This window comes from Vulpes lagopus, chromosome 12, assembly GCF_018345385.1.
Source record: "Vulpes lagopus strain Blue_001 chromosome 12, ASM1834538v1, whole genome shotgun sequence".
Classification (NCBI taxonomy): Eukaryota; Metazoa; Chordata; class Mammalia; order Carnivora; family Canidae; genus Vulpes; species Vulpes lagopus.
Genome location: NC_054835.1, coordinates 17,340,404 through 17,368,384, shown reverse-complemented (window position 1 = coordinate 17,368,384; position 27,981 = coordinate 17,340,404). Strand labels below are relative to the sequence as shown.

Below are 27,981 nucleotides of genomic sequence, written 5' to 3'. Positions count from 1 at the left end.
GGAATGCAAACTGGTGCAGCCACTCTGGAAAATACTATGGAGGTTCCTCAAAAAGTCAAAAATAGAACTACCCTACGATCCAGCAATTACACTACTAGGTATTTACCCAAAGAATACAAAAATACAAATTCAAAGGAATACATGCACCTCAATGTTCATAGCAGCATTATCAACAATAGCCAAATTATGGAAAGAGCCCAAAACTTCATCAACTGATGAATGGATAAAGAAGATGTAGTATAGGAGTGCCAGGGTGGCTCAGTTGGTCAAGCATCCTGGGATGGAGTCCCACAAATGGCTTTGTGCTCAGCAGGGAGTCTGCTTGTCCCTATGCCTCTTCTTTTGCCCCTCCCCCCAGCCATGTTCTCTTTTTCTCTCTCTCAAATAAATAAATAAAATCTTTTTTTTTTAATTTTTATTTATTTATGATAGTCATCACACAGAGAGAGAGAGAGAGACAGAGAGACAGAGAGGCAGAGACACAGGCAGAGGGAGAAGCAGGCTCCATGCACTGGGAGCCCGACGTGGGATTTGATCCCGAATATCCAGGATCGCGCCCTGGGCCAAAGGCAGGCGCCAAACCGCTGCGCCACCCAGGGATCCCAATAAAATCTTTTTTAAAAAAGAAAAGATGTAACATATCTAGATATAAATGTATATAAATAGAGTATAACTTAGCCTAAAAAAGAATGAAATCTTGTTATTAGCAATGAAGTGGATAGAGCTAGGGCAGCCCAGATGGCTCAGCAGTTTAGCGCTGCCTTCAGCCCAGGGTGTGATCCTGGAGACCGAGGTTCAATTCCCATGTCAGGCTCCCTGCATGGAGCCTGCTTCTCCCTCTGCCTGTGTCTCTGCCTCTCTCTCTCTCTGTGTCTCTCATGAATAAATAAATAAAATCTTAAAAAAAAAAAAAGAAGTGGATAGAGCTAGAGTATATTATGCTAAGTGACATTAAATTAGAGAGAGACAAATACCATATGATTTCACTCATATATGGAATTTAAGAAACAAAACAAACAAGCAAAGGGGAAAGAATAAGAGAGAAAGAGAGAAAGAAACAGATTCTTAATTATAGATAACAAAATAATGGTAAACAGAAGGGAGTTGGTTGGGAGGATGGGTGAAATAGGTGATGGGGATTAAAGTGCACTTGTCATGATGAGCACAGGGTGATGTGTGGAAGTCCAAAATCACTAAATTGTACACCTGAAACTAATATCACACTGAACAGTAAGTGGAATTTAAATGAAAACTTAAAACATAAAAAAATAACTCTAAAAGAGTAATACAATAAGTTAGATCTCATCAAATAACACTTTTGTCTATTAAAAGATGTCATTAAAGAAATATATAAGTCACAGATGTGGAAAAAAGTACTTGAAATATTTGCAAAATTTATATCAAACAAAGGACTGGTATCCAGAAAATATTAGGATCTTCAACAACTCAAAAATTAGAAGATAAATAACATAACATAAATTAGCAAAACATGCTAATAGATGCTTCACAAATAAAACACATAAGAATGACCATGAACACATGAAAACGTGTGCAATGTCATTAGCCATCATGAAAGAACAGGCTAGCATTAATGAAAAAACCACTACCCATGACCCGAATGGCTAAAATGGAAAAGATTGACAACACTGACTATTGGCAAGATTGTGGAGAAACTGGAACTCTTCAGTACTGTTGGTGAGAGTGTAAAATGTTAGTTATTTCAGAAAATATCTGTGTGTTTATTGTAAAACCAAACACATATTTATCCATGGCCCAGAAATTCCAATCCCAGGTATTTATCCAATAGAATTAAAAGCATGTTTACAACAACAAAAACACATATAAGAATATGTAAACCAGGTATATTTATAATAGCCTAAACTTTCTGGAAATATTTCAGAATATTTCTCAGTAGGGAATAAATTTAAAAATTGTGATATATTTATAAATTAAATATTTCTCAGCCATAAAAATGAAATATTTGTACATGTGAAATAAAAATAAAAATATAAGCTGACAATAAGGAAGAGATGCTTTCCTGATGAGGGGAACATAGATTCCTAACAGAAAAAAGGCAGCAGATGTTTATTACAATAAGTACTCATATATTTTCCCTAAGCTTTAAGAAATTGTTCACTTTACTGTTTGTTGTATGTTTCCTGCTTATTAGACCTACACTCAATTATCAGAAATATTCAGTCTTACAAGGAAGTAAAAGGTAGAAGTGCTTTCAACGGAGTTTCCCTCAATCTGCTCCAGTTTGTGCAACTTTTGGAGACATTTGTTGGTGAAGATGTCCCCTTGAGTGTCAGTGAGACTCTCACAACCTTTTTTAAGAGGGGCTATGTTGAAACAAAAGAAGAGAAAATAAGTGGCTTAGAACAGGTGAGCGATATTATTTATCAATAAAACAAGTAGAGTCACTATTATTAGTAAATCTCTCAACTTCAGTTACTCCTAATGTGGCTTTTTAAAAGACTTATAACCAAGGGACCCCAGGTAGCTCAGTTGGCTGAGCATGTGACTCTTGATCTCCATTCAGGTCTTCATCTTAGGGTCATGATTTCAAGCCCTGCATTGGGCTCCACACAGGACATGGAACCTACTTAATAAAAGATAAATTTCATTAGAAAAGATTTATAAACAAATTTATCATTTTATTTCAATGAGCATAGCCATTAAATATTTTATTTTATTGTCAAATGTTCCGAGATCACACTCCAGAGAGTTCATTCCCCTAATAACATGATTGCTGGTGGCAGGAGATGGTTTATTGTACAGCTTTCTTTTGCTCCTCTGAAGCTTGAAGAGCAGATTCTGAAGAGTAGATATGTGTACGTACAAAAAAAGTGTGTGTGTGTGCACACTATATGCTGTGTGAATGAATTTAAAATGCACATACCTAGGAGTACAATTATTATTTGTATATATATTTTTATTCATGTGAATCCAGGTAAAACATATTTCCTAAGACCTTAACTAGTTACTTGAGTGATAAATGCATACACATTAGCCCATTTAAACAATTTATGTGCTCTTTTGTGAAATACATAAATTACACTCACCAGGCATATTCACTAACCTCAGCAGCCTTATGAGTCTTCTCAATCTAATCCTAGAATTGGATATCTCTTTTGCTTCCTCAATTGCAGTTCCCCCATTTAACCAAATGCTATATATTCACTTTCTTTTAACAATTAAATCTATCTATGTAAAAAATAATTTAGTTACTATCTATCTAACTTATATAATTAACCTAGTAAAAAATCTAAAAGGTAAATAAAATCAATGTCAAGTTGTGTTAAAATATAAAAAAATAATTCTTGAATGCAGTCATTTTTCATTGTTTGAATACTAACATTCATCCTCTTTCACTGCACAGCATCTCCCACCAAGAAGCCAGGTAGAACGTGCCATGTATTTATCACATTTCTGAACAATCAGTGAGGGAGTAGAAAGAAATGAATAAAAAATTCTTTAGAAAAAAAAAAATTCTTTAGAGGTGTAGTCCCCTTCCTAAGTTAATGTGTTTTAGTCCAATGCAGAGAATGCCTGTTTTTGTTTGGGTTGGGTTTGGTATTTTTGGTCTAGGGGTGAAACAGAGAAATGGTATTTAGAGGATTAAAATTAAATGATTCATTTTCCCATCAATATGCTTATTTCAGCTTTCTTTTATAAAGCTGTTTTTAGAAATAGTGCTGTACTTTTGGGAGGATAAACATAGGATGGCAGCTAGCACAATGAATAGTGTGTCTTCTGTGCTTTGTCATCTTGTTTGTATCCCTAGACTAGACAAAATGCTTCCAGAGTCCGACAGGAACTTCTCCTAGAAGCCCTGTTTCAGAAGTGGGACAGTGATGGCTCAGGCTTCTTGGATCTAAAGGAAATTGATGAACTTTTGTACACATACAAGGAGGGAATGGAAAAAGAATCTATGAAGAAAGGTAAAAAGAAAAGAATTTTCCTATTAAAGGTGTGGTAACAACTTGGCTTCAAATTTTCCAGTACTATGACATGTATAGTTAAAACTCTGGTTCTGAAACCACAAGACACCACTTCACACCTATTAATATGGCTATAATTTTTTTCAGCTTTATTGAGATATAATTAACATACAACATCATGCAAGTTTAAGGTGTACTGTGTGTTGATTTGATACATTTATATACTGTGAAATGATTACCAAAGTAGCATTAGTTAACACCTCTATAACTTCCCATAATTACTATTTCTTTTTTGTGATGAGAACATTTAAGATCTATTTTCTTAGCAACTTTTAAGTATATAATACAGTACTGTTAACTATAATCACCATGTTGTACATTAGACCCACAGAACTTACTGATCCTGTAATAGAAGCTTATGCCCTTTGGGGCACCTGGGTGGCTCAGTCAGTTAAGCATCTGGCTCTCAGTTTTGGCTCAGGTCATGATCTCAGGGTTGTAGAAATGAACCCCATGTTGGTATTGGCTTCACATGGCGTTGACTTCAGACTCTCTCCCTCTTCCTTTGCCCCTCCCCCTGCTTGCGCATGCTCTCTCTCTCTAAAATAGATTTTAAAACCTTAAAAAAAAAAAAGTTTATACCCTTTGGCCACCAGTCCCCCATTTACGCCACCTACAACCCCTAAGAAATACCATTTTACACTCTGAGTTTTGCTTTTTTTAGATCCTACATGTACATGATATGTAGATCATGTATATATCATGATATAATATTTGCCTTTCTCTGTCTGATTTCACGCAGCATGATGGCTTCAAGATCCATTCACAACAGCACTCCATCTTTTTTCATGATTGAATAACATTCCAGTATGTGCATGTGTGTGCGCATGTGTGTCTGTGTGTGTGTGTCTGTGTGCATTTAGGAATCACATTTTCTTTATCCATTCATTCACTGATGGACACTTAGAGCTTTTTTTCATATCTTGCCTATTGTGAATAATTCTGCAATGAACATGGTGGTACAGATATCTCTTCGAGAGAGTGATTTCATTTCTTTCCATTAGATACTCAGAAGTGGAATTGCTAGATAATATGGCAATTCTATTTTTAATGTTTTGAGGAAACTCCATACTGTTTTTCTTAGTGGTTATACCAATTTACATTCTTTACATTTTCTCCACATCCTTGCCAACACTTGTTATCTCTTGTCTTTTTGATACTAGACATTCTGACAGGTGTGAGATATCTCATTGTAGTTTTGATTTGCATTTATCTAATTGCTAGTGATGTTGAGCATCTTTTCATGTACTTTTTCAGTCATTTGCATGTCTTTGGAAATATGTTCAGTTTCTTTGCCTATTTTTTAATGTCTTGTTTTGGTTGTTGTTGCTTAACTATATGAGTTCCTTATGTATTTTGGATATTAACCCCTTATCAGATGTATGATTTACAAGTATTATCTCCTATTCTTTAGGTTTCCTTTTCATTTTATTGTGCAGAAACCTTTAGTTTCAGGTATTCCCACTTATTTAATTTTGCTTTTGTTACTTTTGTTGTACGGCTGTAATTTTAAAAATAGAAAAATAACAAGTGTTGGCAAGGATATAGAGAAGTCAGAACGCTCATGCACTGCTGATAGGAAGTGTAGAAAATGGCAGAGCTAACAGGAGTGGAATATGTTGTAGAGTGCTTTGTCCAAGACCCTAACGTTAAATAGTTATATTACTTTTGTACCTAGCTACCCTCATTCTTAGGGTTTAAAAAATCCAAAACATTTCTCAGTTCTGTCTATTTTCTCTCCTTGTTGTATCTCTCTGCCTCTACAAGGTTTGATTCACCTCTCAAGTGCAGCTGGCTTGCAAGTTTCTCCTGGGTTTAATAATTTAACCACTTAATTCTCCTTAATGACTTTTCCTAAACTACATTTTTCTCTTCTGATCAATACTTCCCAATCAAAAGTTACTAAAATTATTTTTCCAGTATAATAGATTTCCTCATTCATTTGATTAGATTCCAGTATAAATTATTTTGCTTTCCATTGGGTTTAAAGATTTATCTGGTGACTTTTATATACTAGATTTCCAATTCTTAAAGTATATGGTGCATGATAAAAAGAATGATCAGGGTTAGTTAGGTTCTTCAACTCCTTCAAAAATTATGTGTTCATTGATCTTTGAATGTACCCTAGTTTATCAATTGTCATGTGTTTTTCATTCACTATGTCTTTTGCAAACTTTATACTACACTACTTGTCATAAACTGCATCCAAAGCACGAAGTTTCAAAGGACACAATGAAGTGGTTTCCACTTATAAGGTGGGCAAATTTCATAATACAGAATTGTGTTCTATAGAGGAAAGAACACTACACAATGATCAGGAGACCTGGGTTCCAGTACTGGATCTTTCACTTAATGGTCACATGACCAGGGGTGCCTGGATGGCTCAGCTGGCTAAGCATCTGCCTTCAGCTCAGGTCATCACCCCAGGGTCCTGGAATCCATCTCAGTGTTGGGCTCTCTGCTCAGCAGGGAGTCTCCTTCTCCTTCTCCTTCTCCCTCTGCATCCCCCCAAAATAAATAAATAAAATCTTTTTAGAAATGGTCACATGACCAAAGGCAAGTTACTGAATCTCAACAGAAGCACCTGTCCTCATTTGTAAAAGATAGCAGTTAGATGTGACAATTTCTAGAATTTAAGAAATCTGAGGATATGTTATATTATATATATTATATAAATATTATAAGGAAGTTCCAATACATATTACTGAAGTACAGCAATAGGGATAGGTAGAAAGCATAAAATGTAATGAATTAAGCCCAGCAAATGAGAAGGAGGAAAGTAATGAGGAGGCACAATCTGCTGCCAGAAATAGATTTCTGCAAGCAGGAAGAACAAATTATTCTCTCCAAGGGTAGGCTTATACAAAATGACTTTCTCTAAACACATATTGGTAGCCACCTGGCCTAAGGAGATGATTGCTGAGTTGATGGCCATATGGAAGAAGAAAGGCAGATTTAGCTTCTATAAGAAAGGAAGAAAATTCTAAATTCAAACATTAGCTAATAATTGATCAGCAACTCTTCAAATAGCTCTTTGTTGTTTTGTTTTGTTTTGTTTTGTTTTTTTGTTTTTTGTTTTTTTGGTTTTACTCTACCCTTCTTATCTATTTCAGTATCAAAGATTAAAAATTGGATAAAAATTAGAGGGAATAGGATAAAGTGACAGAATTAGGAATTTCTATAAATGTTTCTGCTGGTATCCTCAAAATGAAAGTTTTTTATATGGAATGGGCAACTTGAAACTTTTAGCCAGTAATTTTCCCTTTTTATTCCTGTCTAATACAGCCTAATCTTCTGAGAAGAAATATCATATGTAAAAGGTGTAAAACATGTGATCTGTCTATACTGTAGAATTTAATGGACTAAATCACACTTTCTCCATTACTTGCCATGTAATAGCTATTAAGAGTTGTTGGATATATACACCCTTTAATTTTCTATTAAATTATAATATCTGTTTTAATACATAAATTTCTTTTTTCCTTAGTAGGCTCCACAGCCAGCATGGAGCCCAGCATGGGGCTTGAACTCATGACCCTGAGATCAAGACATGAACTAAAATTAACAGTTGGATGCTTAACCAACTGAGCCACCCAGGCACCCCCATATAAGTTTCTATTTAAGTAGAATTTTTAACTTTCTTAACGTTAAAACATCTTGGTGATGCATTTTGTCTCCAAATTCTAGAAGTCTTAGACACTTAAAACTTACAACTTAAAAACTACATTTGTTTAGAAAATCTCATTTAAAAACTCACATAGTGGTTTTTAAAGAAACTGAAAACTGGGCAAATAGTGTAAAACAACAGCTATTTCTTCACTCTGAAACAAGAAATCTAAGAAACTCCTCAGTCTTTCCTTGATTGCCATAACCTATACATTTTTGAAGATTTTAGGCTGATTGTTTTTAGTATGTCCTCCTTTTAGGTTTGTCTTATGTTTCTTCATGATTAAATTCAGATTATTCACTTTTAGCAGTAATATCATGTAAGTGATGCTGTGTTCTTCTCATTAAATCTTAGCAGAAGCCCCATGATAATAACATGATATCTGTGGAGGCTCCTCAAAAAATTAAAAATAGGGATCCCTGGGTGGCTCAGTGGTTTGGAGCCTGCCTTTGGCCCAGGGCGTGGTCTTTGAGTCCTGGGATCGAGTCCCACATCGGGCTCCCTGCATGGAACCTGCTTCTCTCTCTGTCTCTCTCTCTCTCTGTGTCTCTCATGAATAAATAAATAAAATCTTTAAAAATTTTTTAAAAATTTAAAAATTAAATTAAAAATTGCCGTACAATTGAGTAATTATGCTACTGGGTATTTACCCAACAATTACAAAAATACTAGTTCAAAAAGATATACGCACCTCTATGTTTATTGCAGCATTATTTACAGTAGCTAAACTATGGAAGCAGCCCAGGTGTCTGTTGATAGATGAATGGATATGGAAGATGGTATAAAGCACACACATTGACATACAGTGCAATATTACTCAGCCATAAAAAAGAATGAAATCTTGCCATTTGTAACAGCATGGATGGAACTAGAGAGTATAATGCTAAGTAAAATGGGCCAGAGGACAAATACCACAAGACTTCACTCATATGTGGAATTTAAGAAACAAAACAAAGGAAAAAAAAGAGACAAACCAAAAAACAGATTCTTGACCCTGGAGAACATACTGAGGACTACCAAAGTGGGGGTGGGTGAGTAAGGGGATGGATGAAATAGATGAAGGGGATTAAAGCGTACACTTATCTTGATGAGTACTGAGTAATATATGGAATTGTTGAATCACTGTATTGTATACCTGAAACTAATATAACACTGTATGTTAATTACACTGGAATTTTATTAAAAATGATATGTCAGTTCCTTCCATTTAAAAATTACTCTTTCCCCTTTGTAATTAATAAGTTTTTTGTGTTTGTATGTTGAAACCATAGAAATATTCTTTATTTTTTTTCTTTTTTTAAGATTTTGTTTTTAAGTAATCCTTACACCCAATGTGGGGCTTGAACTCACAACCCCAAGATCAAGTTGCACACTCTACCAACTGAGCCAGCCAGGCCCCCCAGAATCATTCCCTTTCTGGTCAAACCTTTTGTTCATTTATTATAACAATATGTATTCATGGTTTCCTATTTTATTCAATGGATTGTGATCCAACACTAACACTATTTATCTTAACATTCCTATTGTCCCAGATTTGACCAATGAGAGTCCTTTCAGCGTGGCTCCTGTGTCCTCTTCTTCCCTCGAACATTCTATTATGAAAAATTTCAGGGGTACCTGGGTGGCTCAGTCGGGTAAGCATCCAATTCTTGGTTTGGGCTCAGGTCATGATCTTGGGGTTGTGAAGTAAAGCCCATGCCAGGTTCTGTGCTTTCCCTTTCCCTCTGCCCCTCCTCCTAGTCATGTGTGTTTGCTTGTTCTCTCTCTAAAAAAAAATCCTTAAAATTTTTTCAAGTGTACAGCAAAACTGAATGAATTTTACAGTGACCATCTATATACCTACCATCTAGATTCTACCATTAATACTTTACTACACTTTAAAAATTATCTATTTATTCATCTCTTTATCCCTCTATCCTTCTATTTCTCTTATTTTTGATACATTCCAAAATAAATTGCAGACATCAATAGATTCCTCCCTAAACACTTCAGCATTAATATCTTTAATTAGAGTCTGATATATGTTAACAGCTTTTTTTCTTTTGAGGTAAAATTACAACAAAATACTTAACTTTTAGGTGTACATTCACTGAGTTTTGGCAAAGCATAACTTGTGCATCCAATATCCTTTTTTTTTAAGATATAGAATACAAAGTTCCCTCATGCCCCTTTCTTATGCAATCCCCATCACCCAATCCCCAAGACAACCACTCTACTTGTTTTCCACTATAGATATGTCTTATCCCTTCTATTTCATATTTATGCTATCATTTATATATACCCTTTTGCTTAATGCTTCTTTCACTCAGCATATCCTTTTCTTGAGATTCTTAGATGTTGTTGCATGTACTAAGAATTTGATTCTTTTTCTTTTTTGAGTAGTATTCCATTACATGAATATACTATAGTTTGTGAGTCCATTCTCCAACTGATAGATAGACTGTTTCCTATTCTTGGCTATTATGAGTAAAGATGCTATAAACAATCGTACAAATATTTTGTGTGAATATATGTTTTATTTCTTTTTAATAAATACCTAGAAGTAGGATTTCTGGGCTATAGGGTAGGTGTATTTTTGATTATATAAGAAACTGCCAAACTGTTTTTGTGTCCTTTTAACATATACCCATTCTTCTTTGAACACCTCTTGTTTTACACAATGAGATCTTCAAGATTCATCTTATATGTGCCCTGCTTTCACTCTGGAATCACCCATTTCTTTGAGGAACCCTGGTTTCTTTTAGTGGAGAATGGTCTTTAGACGCCATGATCTTGGTTCTACACGTGTTTACTGCTCCCAGGTCACACTGCTTCTAAGTTTCTCCTGCAGAACATGTGTGTGTGTGTGTGTGTAAACATTTACATCTGTACATGTGTAAATATCTATTAATATTAAAAACCAGGGATGCCTGGGTGGCTTAGTGGTTGAGCGTCTGCCTTTGGCTCAGGGTGTGATCCCAGGATCCCGGATTGAGTCCTACATCAGGCTCCCTGCATGGAGCCTGCTTCTCCCTCTGCCTGTGTCTCTGCGTCTCTCTCAGTGTCTGTCATGAATAAATAAATAGTGTTAAAAATATTCAAAACCATAAGTTCATGCCCATACTTCCCAGTTCAAAATAGTAACAGGGTTCATTCTAGTTTTCTCACTTTTTTTGTAGCTCCCTTCTTTTTTGCTTGTATTATTTATTTATTTATTTATTTATTTATTTATTTATTATTTATTTAATTTATTTAATCAGTCCCCCTGTATGGAACTAATCTCCCACCGCACTTGCCTCTCCCCCCCACTTGCCACTTCCCAAGTCAGGCTGTCCCTCCATTTGATGCCCTCCTAACTCTGCTCAGGACTAAATACCTCATGTGGATATCCTCTTCTTCCTGCTTGGGTTCTGATACCCCAAGCTAAACAACCTCTGCAGGGCCACCCTCTCCACTCAGATAGGCTGAAGATTGCCCTTTTACATGGATAACATCCTTACCTGCTCAGGCTCTGACAACCCATGCCAAATCACTTCCTGAACAATGCCCTCCTTACCCCACTGGATTCGGGTATCCTGCTCTGGGCCATCATGGCTTCCTTTGATCAAGGAGGAAATGCTTACCTCACCCTGCCCTACCAATGGCCTAGGACCTAATTGTTCAAAAAGGGAAAGGAATAAAAGGAGAAGAAGAAGAAGAAGAAATGGAAGAGGAAGAATCCACAAGTTACTTTTAATTTAATTCAAGACTATCAGTTAGGACCCTTTGAGTCCAAGTAATAAAAAACAAAAGTCCAACCATAAAAATGAGAAGCTTTCGCATCACTTGCCATCAGGGAAATACAAATCAAAACCACAATAAGATACCACCTCACACCAGTGAGAATGGGGAAAATTAACAAGGCAGGAAACCACAAATGTTGGAGGGGATGCGGAGAAAAGGGAATCCTCTTACACTGTTGGTGGGAATGTGAAATGGTGCAGCCACTCTGGAAAACTGTGTGTTTCCTTAAAAATAGACCTGCCCTACGACCCAGCAATTGCACTGTTGGGGATTTATCCCAAAAATACAGATGCAATGAAACGCCGGGACACCTGCACCCCGATGTTTATAGCAGCAATTTCCACAATAGCCAAACTGGAAGGAGCCTCGGTGTCCATCGAAAGATGAATGGATAAAGAAGATGTGGTTTATGTATACAATGGAATATTACTCAGCCATTAGAAATGACAAATACCCACCATTTGCTTCAACGTGGTTGGAACTGGAGGGTATTATGCTGAGTGAAATATTCAATCGGAGAAGGACAAACATTTATATGTTCTCATTCATTTGGGGAATATAAATAATAGTGAAAGGGAATAGAAGGGAAGGGAGAAGAAATGGGTAGGAAATATCAGAAAGGGAGACAGAACATAAAGACTCCTAACTCTGGGAGGCGAACTAGGGGTGGTGGAAGGGGAGGAGGGCAGGGGGTGGTGGTGAATGGGTGACGGGCACTGAGGGGGGCACTTGACGGGATGAGCACTGGGTGTTATTCTGTATGTTGGCAAATTGAACACCAATAAAAAATTTATTATTAAAAAATAAAAAAAAGAGAAGCTTTCATTGTAAGATTACTAAATGTACCAGGCAGTATTTGTTCATTGTCAAATAAATGGTATACAATGGCTGCTTGTCTTTCAAGGGAAGGAGAAACTAGTGGAAGACTTCTTCAGGAAGGAGAGATTTTGAAATTTAAACGAGAAGGGTGCATAACCTATGACATTAATTTATAAGTATCAAAGAAACTTGCACATGTGCACCAGGAGACATGTATAAAAATGCTCATAGCACTGTTCATAAGAGCGAAACACTGGAGACAACCTACATGCCCACTGACAGGAGAATAAACCAGTGGTGGTATGCTTACAAAATGGCATAGTATATAGTGGTAAAAATGAATGAGTCACAGCTACAAGAACAACATGGATGGATATGGTAACATAATGTAGAATAAAAAAGTAAATCCCAGAAAACTATGTATAGTATGATGTCCTTTTTCTGAAGTTTACAAATAGGCAAAACTAAACCACATATTTTTTAGGAGTACACACACAATAACACTATTGGGAAAATAAAAGGAAGAAAAAATAAAGCAAAAGCAAAATTTCAGGATATTGGTGGGAGCGTGGGGAGGTAGGGTATGGAACAAGGGCAGGACATGGAGGAAGATGTGTTACTGGTAACATTCAGGTTTGGTAGCACATTTGTAATTGTACAATTAAAAAAATAAAAGAGTTATGGATGCAGAAGTGGCAACATATTGTCAGGATCATAAGTAGATGGAGATACTGGAGCAACTAATTTCTATATGGTATTATGGCTAGATATTATTGGAAAGTGGACTGGATCTGGATATGGTGAGACTTTTTCCCTTGTCTCTTTTTATTTATCTTTAATTTTTAAATTTCAGTATGGTTGACACACAATGTTACATTAGATTTGAGTGTACAACATAGCGATTCAGCTTCTCTATACATTATGCTATGCATACCTCAAGTGTAGATGTCATCTGTCACTGAATATGGTAGGACTTTGAACAAGGGAATTGCATAATGGAAATTGTGCTCTATTTTATTTTTTATTTTTGCATGTTGATATCTTTTTATTAGATATTGTTTGGAATAATTGGAAGGGTGTGTTTGATTATTTAAATGCTGTAATTAAAGCCAGAAATTTGACTTATTGCCTTTGAGGTTCACTTGAGTTGTGTGGTATTTATTTATTTATTTATTTATTTATTTTAAAAAATTTTATTTGCATATAGCTGACACACAATGTTACATTAGTTTCAGGTGTACAACATAGTGATTCAACTTCTCTACTGGTTATGCTATCTTTGCTCACCTCAAGTGCAGCCACCATCTGTCACCATATAGCACTATCACCATATCATTGACTTTATTCCCTATGCTGTGCCTTTTATTCCTGTGACTTATTCATTTTATAACTAGAAGTCTGTATTTCCCACTCCCCTTCACCCTTTCTGTCCATCCCCCAAGCTTGCTTCCCTCTGGCAACCATCATCAGTATGTTTTCTCTGTTTATAGGTCTGATTCTGCTTCTTGTTGCAAGTTACGTTTTAATTTGATTTTGTAAATATGTATTGAGCCTTACTCTTGGTAATTTAACTACATAGTAAATGATTAATACTGGTTTGGGATTCTGGAAGTAGGAATGGAGAGGAGTGGCAGAAAGCTATATTACCAAAGGCTAACAGGATAGGATTAAGTGGCCTATTAGATATGGAAGGTAAAAAATAGGGAGGAGTCAAAGTTGACCCTGGGGTTTCACCTGGCTGAGTGTGGTAGAGTTTTGATGTTTTAAACAAAACAAAACAAATCAGAGGATACCTTGGTGGCTGTCGGTTAAGTGTCCAACTCTTGATTTTGGTTCAGGTCATGATCTCAGGGTTGTGAGATCAAGCCCCAAATATGGCTTGGCATGGAGCCTTTTTAAGAGTCTCTCTTTCCCCTTCCTTCTGCCCCTCCCTCCACTCTCCTCTCCTTCTTCTTTTTTTTCTCTCTCTCTCCCACAAAAAAATTAAAAATAAAAAAACATAAACAAACAGGGAAGAAGACATAGGACTTCTTGAGCTCAATACAGGAAGTCATTGTGCAATGCTCCATTGGACTTTGTTTTTTGTTTTTTTTTTCCGTTGGACTTTGAGATGCCTTTGATATATACCTGTTTCTCCATGGGGAGCAGTTGTTAGGGGCTTCAGTCAGAGATAAAAAGGGAATAAAAATGTCCCCCCATAGATAAATGAACTTTTGATTAGTTTTTAGTTTCATGTTTATGTCTTTTAGCTAAACTACACATCCAATTTCCAAAGCCACAACCTGATCAAGAAGTGAGACTGTCTTCAAAACAATTTCAGAAATACATAGAATTGGTTGTCTCTGAACTCAGGGGCAATGAAGATCATGTTCTGGAAAGTATTGTGGAGTTTCTGATGAATACTTTAGAAAGGAGCCATACTGAGAATCTGAGGAATTGTGCCAGACGAAAGTGGCTGTACCAAATCCAACATGCTGCAGAGACAAGTGGAGTATCCCTGGAGCCTGTGTACACTGAAACCTTTAAGGCCCTCACCCAGGTATGTTTCTCTAAAGTGATATATAAGAGGAAAAATTTCCCCATAGTAGGTAATATTCAATGGTTGCAAAGAGGTAGTACACTAAAGGCTATTTGAAAAAATCACTGGGTACCGCTATAGATGTTTTATTCATTCCAAAACATTACAATGATCCAATATCTAGGAAAGATGCAACAGGAATGATTGTAGGTTGGGAAGGTAGAAATAAAGAGGAAAGGTATAAAAGACAGAATCATGTCTTGAAATTTCTAATTTCATTTCTGCAGAAAGTCAAATAAAGCTTAGAGCAGAAAATAGACTAATATTGAAAAATACCAGTAAGGAGATGTGCAGGCAATTTAACCTACATTTCCCTTGCATGATGTTTTGGAAGTTGGTTTAAAAAGGAACTACATGAACCACAAAATCATTATAAAGTAGGATACAACACCACACAATATTTCATAGCACTGCTTAGAAACATGCTGATACTATTATAGGATCGTGTTACTTAAAATACATGACTCTGATGGGACCACTGCCCAGAGCTTTGCCATCCTCTCCTAAACTCCCAGCTGGCTGCTCCTCACAGGCAGAAACAGCATGGTGTCTTCTACATATGTCACAGATTCCACTAGTCCAGGAAACCTGGAGTCATTCATCTCAGTTAAATTGCAGCACCTAATTAATGGACTCATTTAGTGAATGGCTGAATTTTCTAATGTAGTTTGGAGTGGTGTGACCAGCAACAGAGGACAATCTAGAAAAAGAGGTATTATTTCAACTTGCTTTAGGGATTTGTGGTACATTTCTGTTAATTGTTCTATAGGTCTTTTATGTGGAAAAGAAAGAATAAAGGCAGAAGAAAAACAGCATCAAAAGCAAACCCAAATATATAGAAAGAGAAGACAAATATCAAAGAAAGCATCTTTCCATGTCACCAACTTATGGACATGCTCAATATATGTGTTAACACACAGTATTGTTAATAACATAATATTTTGGGTACAGAGAATTTTCAGTTCTTTTACTTAAAAATAGTAGTTGCAAAAAAATAGTAGTTGCATGAAGTCTGCAAGCTGGGGCCCCAAGAAATTTTTTCCTGACATAAATCAAATGTTATAGCCAAAATATGTTAAGAATTCCTTAAGAGCATTTTTTTCCACATTAACTTCATAGTAGATGGTGAAAATCTACTTAAGAAATATGAGTGAAGTGAAGCCATATTCTTGCCCTAGTCCTCTAAAATAAATACTTTTTTTTTTTTTTTTAATTTATTTATTTTTTTTTTAAATTTTTTTTATTTATTTTTTTTTTATTTTTATTTTTTTAAATTTTTTTTTTATTTTTTTTTTTTTTATTTATTTATGATAGTCACAGAGAGAGAGAGAGAGAGAGAGAGAGAGACAGGCGGAGGGAGAAGCAGGCTCCATGCACCGGGAGCCTGACGTGGGATTTGACCCCGGGTCTCCAGGATCGCGCCCTGGGCCAAAGGCAGGCGCCAAACCGCTGCGCCACCCAGGGATCCCTAAAATAAATACTTTTGACTGAAGCCCAGACAATATGACTATAGTTTAAAGGGATCCAAGTTTTAAACCTCTAAATCTGAGTAAGACTTGAATTTTTTAAAAATTTTTTTAGTAAACCAGTCTAGTTGATATAAAGTAAATTGATTCCACTCATTAAAATTCAGATTTGGAAGACAGCTGTGATGTCAGCCTTTTCCCCAACTATCCATGAAAGGTAATTATTGCAGTCAGATGTTCAAACAGGCTAATGAAGGGAGACATGATTAAAATAATAGTTATTTGACTATTGGCAAATACTATGGCCAGAAACATTTTGCCATAGGATGCTGAAGCCCATGGAAATAAGAAGATCTGTGCTCATATTTCCCTCTTAGAAGAAAACCTACTACTGCCTGATAGAGGGGAAGTTGTATTAAGGAACGTAGCTTGTACTTTAGATGATGCTCCATTTGTACTGAACAAAGTGCTCTACAGGGACATGAAAGGAATCAGGTAAGAATTTTTTGAGGAGGTTGGTTTTATCCTTCTAAAAGATAATTGCCTTTCCAAAGTAAACTAGTATCGAAATCCTAGTTAGCTGCCCAAGAGAGAAATGCCTCAGATCACCAATGCTTCCAGAGTGGGAGGTGATGGGCTTCCAGTCTTGAATAATTTCACATGGTAATTTCTAGAGCTCAGTCCTAGGCTTTGATTTGCCATGCTGGGACTCTGCTTCACAATATCAGCTCAATTATTTCTGCCTGTTTTCTAAGTTATGTCTCTTGCATCCCATTTGTATATGTTTATTATGATCTAAACTTGTTTTAAAATCTTTTTTCAAGTCAGACTCTCCAAACTGGTAATTTCCTGAGTCCACTTCTCTGACATATAATTCCAATAATTATGAATGGAGAATTTATCTAATTTCTTTCACAGTTTCATCTAAAGCCTCCTCCTGTGCCTTTCTATCATCTTCATATTCCTCTTCCTCAGCTTTACAGTAGTGGATGAAGGGAAGCCAATACACGTCCCCCAAGTTCAGCACCATGGGAACGTCTTTTTCTGGAACCATTCCCTCAAGAAGAGTGATCAAAATGGATCATTCCTGGCCCTGCCTCTTCAGGATGCATACATGAGGATCTTTGGGGTCATGGCTGTGGACACCCTAAAAGATAAAAAAAAAATAAACATCTTTGTACCTCATGAGATCAGATTCTATCAGGTAAGTCATGGAGGAATTCTTCAAGAACAATGGTAGGATGGCCTCTCCCTCTATACTTTTTAAAAAGCAAAACCTAAAACCAGATATGAGTAAAGCTATATATAGATAGAGTCATCATACTCGTCCCTGTTCACTGTGTATACCTAACAGTCTTTTGAAAGGTTCCCCATTACACGTGGAAGGGACTCTTAGCCTCAGGTATACATCTATGCTTCAGCCTTGTTGGGGAGGTTGTTAATATGTATCCCATTGCACTAATCATAGGAACAGCATTTTATGCTATAGAAAACTGAAATCCAACCATTAGACTACTAATTAAGATTTACAAAGTAGGAAGGAACCTTTAGAAGAGACATATTTGTGTTTTGTTAATAGGAGAACCTAGAAATCTTTTACTATTTCCACAAATACATTCCTATGGCTCTTGGTTTCAGTGTTAGGATTTTTGAGGATGAAGAATGAAGGAAAAAACTTGAATGTTTCTCGAGTATGCACGTTTTCTTTTTTTTCTTTTTTTTTTTTTTTTTGCACGTTTTCAAATTAGATCACAAAAAGATAAGCACTTTTAAGACTATAACTGCACCATTTCCACAAGTGTTTTGATTTTATGAATAGAAATTGCAATGAAGGAAGATTGAAAGCCTTCATGGAGGCGATAGCCTGAGATGTAGCAGCAATCAGGAACTTGCTATGCTTTATTACTTGTTCCCTTCTAAGCCTCTGGCTCTTTATGTTTATTTACCATGATTTAAAATTTTCTCTTCCTGGGGCACCTGGGTGGCTTAGTAAGTTGAGTGACTCTTGGTTTCAGCTCAGGTCATGATCTTGGGGTCATGAGATTATGCCACACATCAGGTTCAGTGTCGAGTCTGCTCAAGATTCTCTCCTTATCCCTCTGCCTCTCTCTCTGCTTGTGCTCTCTCTTTCAAATAAATAAATAAATAAATAAATAAATAAATAAATAAATAAATAAAATATTTAAAAAATAAATAAAATTTTCTCTTCCCATTTACTGGATGTATAACAGAAAAGTGGTAGAACCTTTTTCTCTGGACTTTTTAATAATATGATTCACTCTCATCTGACATAAGAATGATATGAAGAAAAAAAAGAATGATATGAAGATATTAAAAAGAAAACAAAGGAGTATGGAGTTATCAATATAGTCTTGTTAGAGAACATGTCAAATGAATTTTAAATGGACTCTAGCTTCTGGGTTACCCTTAGATGCCTTGGGTTTATTATAAAATTCATATAGTTTTGAAGAATTTGTGGTTCCTAGAGTCTCTTGACAGTAGGATGACAGATGGGTTCTAAGGACTTACTATCCCTTCTCTGTGGAACAGACTCTCTTTGTGTCTATAAGAAGACTGTGTAACCTAGCATGTTGCAGGCCTTGGAACAGAGCACAGCCTGTACTACTGATCTGATGACGGAAGCCACATAAAGATCCAGACGTTAATATTTCATCATATCAGGGGAGCTCCTACCCATCTGCCCAAGGCTGGCATTAGTTCCTGGCTTTTAAATATTTTTCCTCATTTCAAACTTTATCTTATTCTTCTGACTCTATTCTCTGGTAGTACATATCACAGATTTCATTGGATGATTATCAGGAAGCATAATAAGTTATATGGATCTTATAGTAGATCTCTCCTTACATCTTTGATTTCTTTTTTTTTTAAGATTTTATTTATTTATTTGAAAGAGAGAGTGACAGTGATAGAGCACGAGAGGTTAGGAGAGGTGAGGAGAGGGCCTCGAGGAGAGGGAGAAGCAGGCTCCCCACTGAGCAGGGAACCTGATGTGGGGCTCCATCCTAGACCCCAGGATCATGACTTCTGCTGAAGGCAGATGCTTAACTGACGGAGCCACTCAGGTGCCCTTTTGATTTCTTGAGATCCTTCTTTTGTTGTAAAATCCAGAACGCTGCCTTTTGAGAACTGATAAGTAATTTATCAGAAATAGATTATCATGAACTTTATAAGAAAATCCAATTAATGCATTATTTTCTGGTTTTTAAAAACAAAAGAAAATTAAAATTTTCTGTCTCTACAGGGTGTTGCCAATGTCTTTAGCACTGCCTATCACTATGTCCACAGCAGGGAGCACATCCTGCATGTTGTGATTACTGGCATTGGCTGGCTCTGTGACATCACATCTGACATCACCGCCATCACTACATACTTCATTGAGCCTGGCCTAATGCAGGTAGGCAACGTTGGGCAGAGTTAGACCTCTAATAGAGTTTCTAGATATATTATCTTGCTAATATTCTAAAACTATATTGAATTAGCTGTTAAGCCACCTAGAGACATATTTCCCATAATCCCAACTCAAGATCCTTGGTTGTGGGATGCCTGAGTGATTCAGTGGTTGAGTGACTGCCTTCGGCTCAGGGCGTGATCCCAGAGTCCTGGGATTGAGTCCCACATCAGGCTCCTTACAGGGAGCCTGCTCCTCCTTCTGCCTATGTCTCTGCCTTTCTCTGTATCTCCCATGAATAAATAAATAAAACCTTTAAAAAAAAAAAAAAAAAGAAAGATCCTTGGTTGTGAGTGACAAAAGTCCATCTCAAACTGCCTTAGGCAAAATTAAGGAATTGATTGACTGATGTGACCAAAATGAAGAAAGGACAGGAGTCAGGCTGCCTTCTGGGATGACCAGAACCAGGAATTCAATACCATTAGGGCTCTCTTGTGTTTTCTCTCTGCAGTTCTCGTGTTTGCTTCCCTCTACACTTTGGCTTGATCCTTCCAGCTTAAGATAGGCTTTCTCCACAGGGCAAGCCAAATGCTTAGTAACTGAAAAAGAATCTTTCCTTTTTGTTTCAATTTGGAAAACCCAAGAGAGCTCTTTTTAGTCTATCCCGAGATATGTCCCCCAGCTGGGGGTGGGGGTGGAGGAATTTACAGTAACTGACAGCCACCACCAGAATCATATGGGTAAAGAGGGAAGAGATGAGGCACTGCTGTTTGGAAGGATATAATTACATCACACCAGTTTAAAAAGGCCTATCTATAACATGATGAGTTTTTGCCAAATGTTTATTTTGCTTCCTTACACTTTTTCCCCCAAGTTTTTATTTAAACTCCAGCTAGTTAACGTACAGTGCAATATTAGTTTCAGGTGTAGAATTTAGTGATTTGTCACTTATATACAACACCCGGTGCTCATCACAAGTGCACTCCTTACTACCCCTCACCTGTTTAACCCATTCTGCATGCTCCCCCACCCCCCAATGGCCTACCTCCCCTCCTGTAACCATCAGTTCTCTATATTTGAGTCTGTTTCTTGGTTTGCTTCTCTTTTTTTTCACACTTAATTTTATTAATTTTTAAAAAAGATTTGTTTATTTAAGAGAGACGTGGCAGGGGGCAGAGGGAGAAAAAAAATCCTGAAGCAGACTTCCTGCTAAGCACAAAGCCTGACATGGGGCTTGATTCCAGGACCCTGAGATCATGACCTGAACTGCCTCTCCCCTTCTCTCCAGGCTTCTTCCTCTCTGAGTGGTTGGACCAAGCTGATAAGGCCCTGGCCAAAGAGCAGAATCACAGAGCTCTCTGGCAGAATGAACAGACTGTGGAGGTGGAGAACACATAGTCGCGGGTGCTGTTCCTAGGGGTGGGGTAGGAAAGGGAACTTCCAAGTGCCCTCAGAACTGGGGTGGGCCACCCAGTGTGTGGGGGTGGGCGCTGAGAACCATTCAGCGTGGGGAGCAGACCACCAGGTCTGATAGGCCACAGTCGGAGTGTTGGATCTGGGGAGGATTTGATTTGGCCAGTATCCATGCTTAAGAAGACCCTTGTTAGGGCCTGAAATTTCCCTTGTTAGGGAAATGATATCTAGGGCACCATGAAGAAAGTTAAAATTGCCCACAGCAGTCAACAGAAAGCATGACTTCTGGGGCATGTAGTTTTCACAATCACAATGCTGTGATCATGACAGTCACTATCCATCTGACTCATGTTATGGAGGTGAACAAGACTATCTCCAAAGTAGGGGGGGAGGAGGACCATTCAGCAGCCCAGGGTCTGGTGAGCATCACAACTGGGCAGAGACCAGAACAGCCTGTCCAAAGCTGTAGTCAGGGGTTTATCCTAAGTGGAAACTAGGTGAGGTTTTGGTGTTGATTGGCTCAGGGTGGCTATAGGATACCTTTATCCAACCACCTGACTGATAAATTCTTAAGCTTCTCCTTCCTCATCTGCAGCTCCTCCAATCTATTCTGCTCCCTTCTCCAGCCTGCTCTCTACCTCAAAAAGTAGACAGTATCAATAGGCTCCTTGGCTTCTGTTTAGGTTTGTCCAATGAGATGTATCAATAGGAGATTGCAGGGCAAAAGGAGAGTGAGGCTGGGGTGTTTTGCTTCTGGCAGTCTTTCTGCCAGCCTGCTGTGGGTTGGCTATGTTTTTCTACACCTGGTCCCACTGTAATCACCTAAGTCCTTAAAAGAATAGGACCTTTTCTGGCTGTGGTCCCTGAGAGATGGGAGGTTGGAAGAAGAACCAGAGAGATGGCAGGGGGTAAAGAATTGGACACTTGTTGCTGGTTCTCAGATGTGCAGGGCTATGTACAAAGATTGAGGTTTCTGGGAGTTAAGGGCAGTCCCCAGCAAACAGCTGGCAAGGAAACCAAGACCCCAGTATCTTACATCCCTGAAGTCTTGAGAGGGACAAGTGATTAACCTGTGTGCCTGGTTTGCTATCTTAAATCATAGCAGTAGGCTTTTGAAAAAGCAAATGCCAGAGATTAGTCAATGATTGCTGCTTTCTACCTCATCACATTTCTTTTCTAAAGCAATACAGACTTTCTGCTTGAATGAAAGGGAAGGGGGAAGAGATTCTCAGGAGGAAGAAATATACAATACCACAACTGATGTTTCACAACTCATCATACATGATAGAAAGCAACTTTTTTTCTACCTCAGGCTTCAAAAATACTGTTATTTTGCCTAAAATATTCTCCCCACTTCACCCTGTAACATTCAGATTCTACATGAAATAAACTACAAACATTGCCAAGGAATCAAAGTTTTTTTATAAAATAGAAAATCATATCATGATTTTTTTGACAAGACCACCACTTTTTAAAAATATAATTTCTTCCAAAAATTATAAGTTTAACAAAATTCCAAGAAAAAATTCCAAAATTATTTTTTAAATTGACCAAATTATTTTAATTTTAATCTGGAAGAAGAATAAATGTATGATCATAGCTAAGAAAATGAGGGATGAGAGGGAATTTACAGTCTTGGTCTGGGGAAGAACAGTTAACCCTACATCACAGGTTGAAACAACTACTGTGAAGTTGCTACAATGATGACATAATAATATAGAACTTCCCTGCACCAAAATTAAAGACAAAATAAATAACTTTAGCCAAAGTGGGACGAAATTGCCAATATTTAACAAAGAGTTAACATTGTTCTACACAACTTAGTAAGATTTAAAAAAAATCCAAAAGAAAAATAAAGACAAGTATACTAAAAAAAAAATTTTAAGCATATTCAATAAACATGGAAAAAAGTTCCATTCTATAATGAAATAAGTACAAAGTTAAGTAAAAGTAAACCTTTACCTATTAAGTTGAAAACAATTTTTTAAACTATAATTTGAAATGCCTTTTAGGGTACTTGATGGGATGAGCACTGGGTGTTATTCTATATGTTGGCAAATTGAACACCAATAAAAAAATAAATTTAACTTAAAAAATGAAATGCCTTTTAGACTCTAAATGGAGATATTAAATAGGCAGTTGAATATATGAACTAGTGTTTGGAGAGAAATCCCCCCTAGCAAATAAATGGTATTTAAAACCATGAGACAACACGGTGAATGTATTTCATGCCACCAAATTGTATACTTTTAAATGGCTAAAGTGATAATATTATGCTATGTATATTTTACCATAATAACCAAAAGCAAAATAAAAACCATGAGACTAGATGGAATAACCAAGAGAATGAGTGAGGATAGAAAAGAAGTCTGAGGTCCAAGCCCTGAGATAATCCAAGTGTTTGGAATCATTGTGGCTCAAAATTATGTTAAAAAAAAAATTAAAAATAAAAAAATAAAAAAATAAAAATTATGTTGACTTTGACCTATTATATGAAAAACATTTTGTATACTGACCACTGACAAAAATACAAACACCACACACTTAAAACAGAAGTTTCACAAAACAATACCTACTTTTACTATTTGAGAATATTTTCTATTCTATTTCATTCTTAAAAAAAAATACTTGTCAAAAGAGAAAAGTGAGAGGATAAATACTAAATAATGTGTGATGCATCCTATAAGATACCTAGGAATAAACTTAATCAAAGAAGCAAAGGATCTATGCTCAGAAAACTATAGAACACTCTAGAAAGAAATTGAAGAAGACACAAAGAAATGGAAAAACGTTCCATGAACATGGATTAGAAGAACAAATATTGGTAAAATGTCTATGCTACCTAGAGCAATCTATACATTCAATGAAATCCCTATCAAAATGCCATTAACTTTTTCACAGAGCTGGAACAAATAATCTTAAAATTTGTATGGAACCAGAAAAGACCCCAAATAGCTAAAGGAATGTTGAAAAAGAAAACCAAAGCTGTTGGCATCACAATTCCAAACTTCAAGCTCTATTATAAAGCTGTAATCACCAAGACAGTATGGTACTGGCACAAAAACAGACATAGATCAATGCAACAGACTAGAGAACCCAGAAATGGGCTCTCAACTCTATAGTCAACTAATTTTTGACAAAGCAGGAAAGAAGATCCAATGGAAAAAAGGCAGTCTCTTCAACAAATGGTGTTGGGAAAATTAGACAGCCACATGCAGAAGAATGAAACTGGACCATTTCCGTACACCATACACAAAAATAGATTCAAAATGGATGAAAGACCTAAATGTGAGACAGGAATCCATCAAAATCCTAGAGGAGAACATAGGCAGCAATCTCTGTGACCTCAGCTGCAGCAACTTCTTGCTAGACATGTCACACATCTCTAAAGGCAAGGAAAACAAAGGCAAAAATGAACTATTGGGACTCTGTCAAGATAAAAAGCTTTTGCACAGCAAAGTAAACAGTTGACAAAACCAAAGTCAACTGACAGAATGGGAAAAGATATTTGCAAATGTCTTATCAGATAAAGGGCTAGTATCCAAAATCTATAAAGAACTTATCAAACTCAACACCCAAAGAACAAATAATCCAAACAAGAAATGAGCAGAAGACGAACAGACATTTCTCCAAAGAAGACATAAAAAAATAAATGGCCAAGAGACACATGAAAAAATGCTAAACACCACTTGACATCAGGGATATGCAAATCAAAACCACAATGAGATACAACCTCACACCTGTCAGAATGGCTAGAATTAACAACTCAGGAAACAACAGATATTGGTGAGGATGCAAAGCAAAGGGAACCCTCTTACACTTTGGTGGGAATGCAAACTGGTGCAACCACTCTGGAAAACAGTAGCTTCCTCAAAAAGTTGAAAATAGTGCTCTATGACCCAGCAATTGCACTACTAGGTATTTACCCCAAAGATACAAATGTAGTGACCTGAAGGGGTACCTGCACCTCAGTTTTTATAGCAGCAATGTCCACAATAGCCTGACTATGGAAAAGAGCCTAGATATCCATTGAGAGATGGAGTAACTGGATGACGGACATTAAGGAGGGTATGTAATGTAATGATCACTGAGTATTATATAAGACTAATGAATCACTTAACTCTACCTCTGAAACTAATAATAGTTAATTAATTGATAGTCAATTAACTAATATAATTAACTAATATAGTTATTAATTGAATTTAAACTTAAAAAATCTTACAATTTTATTTTCAATTATATCTCAATAAAGCTGAAATTAAAAAAAATAATAAAAACAAAAAAAAGGAGAAAAATGTGTAATGCAAAGGGGGGAATGACAGATGCTAGTATCCCCACTTTCCAAAAGTTCATGTTAGGTCACTTCTCTTTTACAAAAGACCCTCATTTGTACCTGTTTTTGCTAACTGAAAGAAATCTGATGAGCATTTTTGCTTTTATTTTTAGAAAGGCAAAAGCGAAAATAGTGTTCAGCATTTGTTTTGCAGTGAGTTTGTAGAGCAGCAAGAGCGGCCCTATTAAGCTCTCCTCACCCCACAACAGCAGTCAGCATCAAGCCACCACACCTTCAAACTGTATCTGTGAGCATCTGTGCTTGATCTCAATTTATATTGTGCATCCATTAGCAAGATGTGCTCTAAAAGCCTGAGAGTCCAGGAATGCTCAAAAATCTCAAAAAATGTATAAGTTATTAGTTTTTCACTTTATGCTGTTTTAGCTTATGAAAGGTTTCTTGGGTATGCTCTACTTTCAGATAGCGGAGCAAACCTGTATTGGAAAAGTAAGGGGGTGGGGAATAACAAGCCAGTAGCAGAACAAAGAAAATGGGGGATAGTATCATTGCAGCTCTTTTTCTGAACAGTTTCCTGGAAAATTTTGGCCAGAGTAATTATCTCATTACTGAATAATTACTGAGGCACTTGCTGAATTTATAGTTTCTTGATCCAACTGAAATTAAATGAAAAGCTTATTATTAGGTATAGTATTTATGAGCCCCTTATTTTCTATATTATGCTTATAGTCTTAGCAGAAGTGGCCAGACTGACACAATTTTGGGGGAGAGGTGGAAACAGGAGAGGAATTGTTTAGTTTGGGCTAAAGATTTAAACCTAGAAATATAGTCACAGTGAGACTCTAAAAAATCATGTTAGTCTAATATATATAACACTAAATAAGCCATGGAAGAAAGAAATTAGTAAAAGCTGAATGCTCATTTGCCAACATCACAGAATCTTTCTAGTTTGCTAAATACTCTGCGGAGTACACTTTTTGTCCAAAAAGTTTGAGGGAACACTTGAGGTCATAGCAAGAGGAAGCTCCATACTACACAGCAGTGTTCTTCAGAGCACCATTCATCATACAGTCACTATTGATTCTATTATCACAGTTTCCCTTTTAATCACAGAATTGTTTACAGGTGGAAATGAAAACCCCTTTTTATTTCTTCTAATTGAATTTGTCTTTTCTACAGTTTAGTATATTTTACAGTATATTTATATATTTACAAGTTAATCTTACTTTCTTATAAATAAACTAATCTCTACCAAAAAAGAAAGTTGGTAAGACTTATTCCAAGCTCATCTAATTGTATACATAAAATATGTGCAGTTTTTTGTATATCAGTGATACTTCAATAAATCTGTTTTTAAAAGGCATTAAAATGGGGTGTCTGAGTGGCTCAGTCAACTAAGCATCAACTCTTGATTTTGTTCAGGTCATGATCTCAGAGTGGGGAGATTGAGCCTTTTGATGACTCCACGCTTAGCATGGAGCATGCTTAAGATGCTCTCCTTCTCCCTCTGCCCCTCCCCATTTGTGTGCACTCTCTTGGTAAAAAGAAAAAAAAAAGAAAAGAAAAGAAGAGAAAAGAAAAGAAAAGAAAAAAGAAAGGCATTAAAATATTTTCACAACCCATAGGTTGATTATGATCTACAGTTTATAAATCTCTTAGATGTGAGGAAGAGAAAGAAGCAGCAAGGAATATGAATGATTCATAGGAGAACCTGAAGAGACTGATGTCCCAAAAGCCAAGTGAAAAAAGTATGTCAAGAAGAGAGTTGTTCCCTGAGTCAAATACTGATGTAGTGGAAGATAATGATTAGGGGTTAATCAGTGGATTTCACAATGAGAGAATCATTAGTGACCTTAACCATAATGGTTTTGATGAGATGGTGAAGACAAAGGTCTCATGGGAGAATATTTTTTATTGTTCTTATTTTCCTTGGACTTTTCTGTATTTTTCAAATACTCTACATTGTACTTTTCACATAAAAAATAATATAAACACATGGTTTTATCAAAATTATTTAAAAAATAAGTTTCTGTGCTTAAAAGAATATTGTAATTTGAAATTTTTCTCTTGTGCACACCTTGTTCTTAATGGTATTAAATAAAATGTCTCAGATGCTTAAAGATAGATATCATCTAAACTTTCCTAATTTTTTTCCTATTTTTCTATTCCCAAAACCTTTACTGGGAAAATGAGGTTTAATTATTCCTCTCTATTGAAACTCCTTCATCTTTTCAAGGATTCAGACTATGTTTTACGCAATATGATGGTTACCAGACACCTGGGTCTAACAGAAATCCACAGGAACCCCCCTATAATTTTCAGGAAGACATGCATCTTCAGGTATGAGATACGTCTTTGTGCCTGTTTTGTTTGACTGCCAAAACACATTCCCCCTCCAAGTTAGCAGCCCTGAGAGACACAGCTTTGGCCTATTATTAGTATATACCTGAATCCTATTCTGATTGATTTTTAAAGAAAAATTCTTGTCTTTGTGGGACATGTTAACTCCTTCCCCCTTCAAGTCCTTTTTAAAACAGGTTTCATTGGTATTTTATATTAAAATTGCATGTTT

At 36.4% G+C, this 27,981-nt stretch overlaps 1 protein-coding gene across 1 annotated transcript in view; it reads left to right on the top strand.

The window, feature by feature from the left end:
- The window catches only part of EFCAB5 (EF-hand calcium binding domain 5), a 176,022-nt gene that overhangs the window by 127,498 nt on the left and 20,543 nt on the right, over positions 1–27,981 (top strand). Inside the window, exons 15-21 of the mRNA XM_041725260.1 lie at positions 2,171–2,385; positions 3,788–3,944; positions 14,502–14,791; positions 16,622–16,791; positions 17,272–17,500; positions 19,559–19,711; positions 27,646–27,749. Of these exons, the coding sequence (XP_041581194.1) occupies positions 2,171–2,385; positions 3,788–3,944; positions 14,502–14,791; positions 16,622–16,791; positions 17,272–17,500; positions 19,559–19,711; positions 27,646–27,749 (1,318 nt within the window). The remainder of the gene's footprint in view (positions 1–2,170; positions 2,386–3,787; positions 3,945–14,501; positions 14,792–16,621; positions 16,792–17,271; positions 17,501–19,558; positions 19,712–27,645; positions 27,750–27,981) is intronic.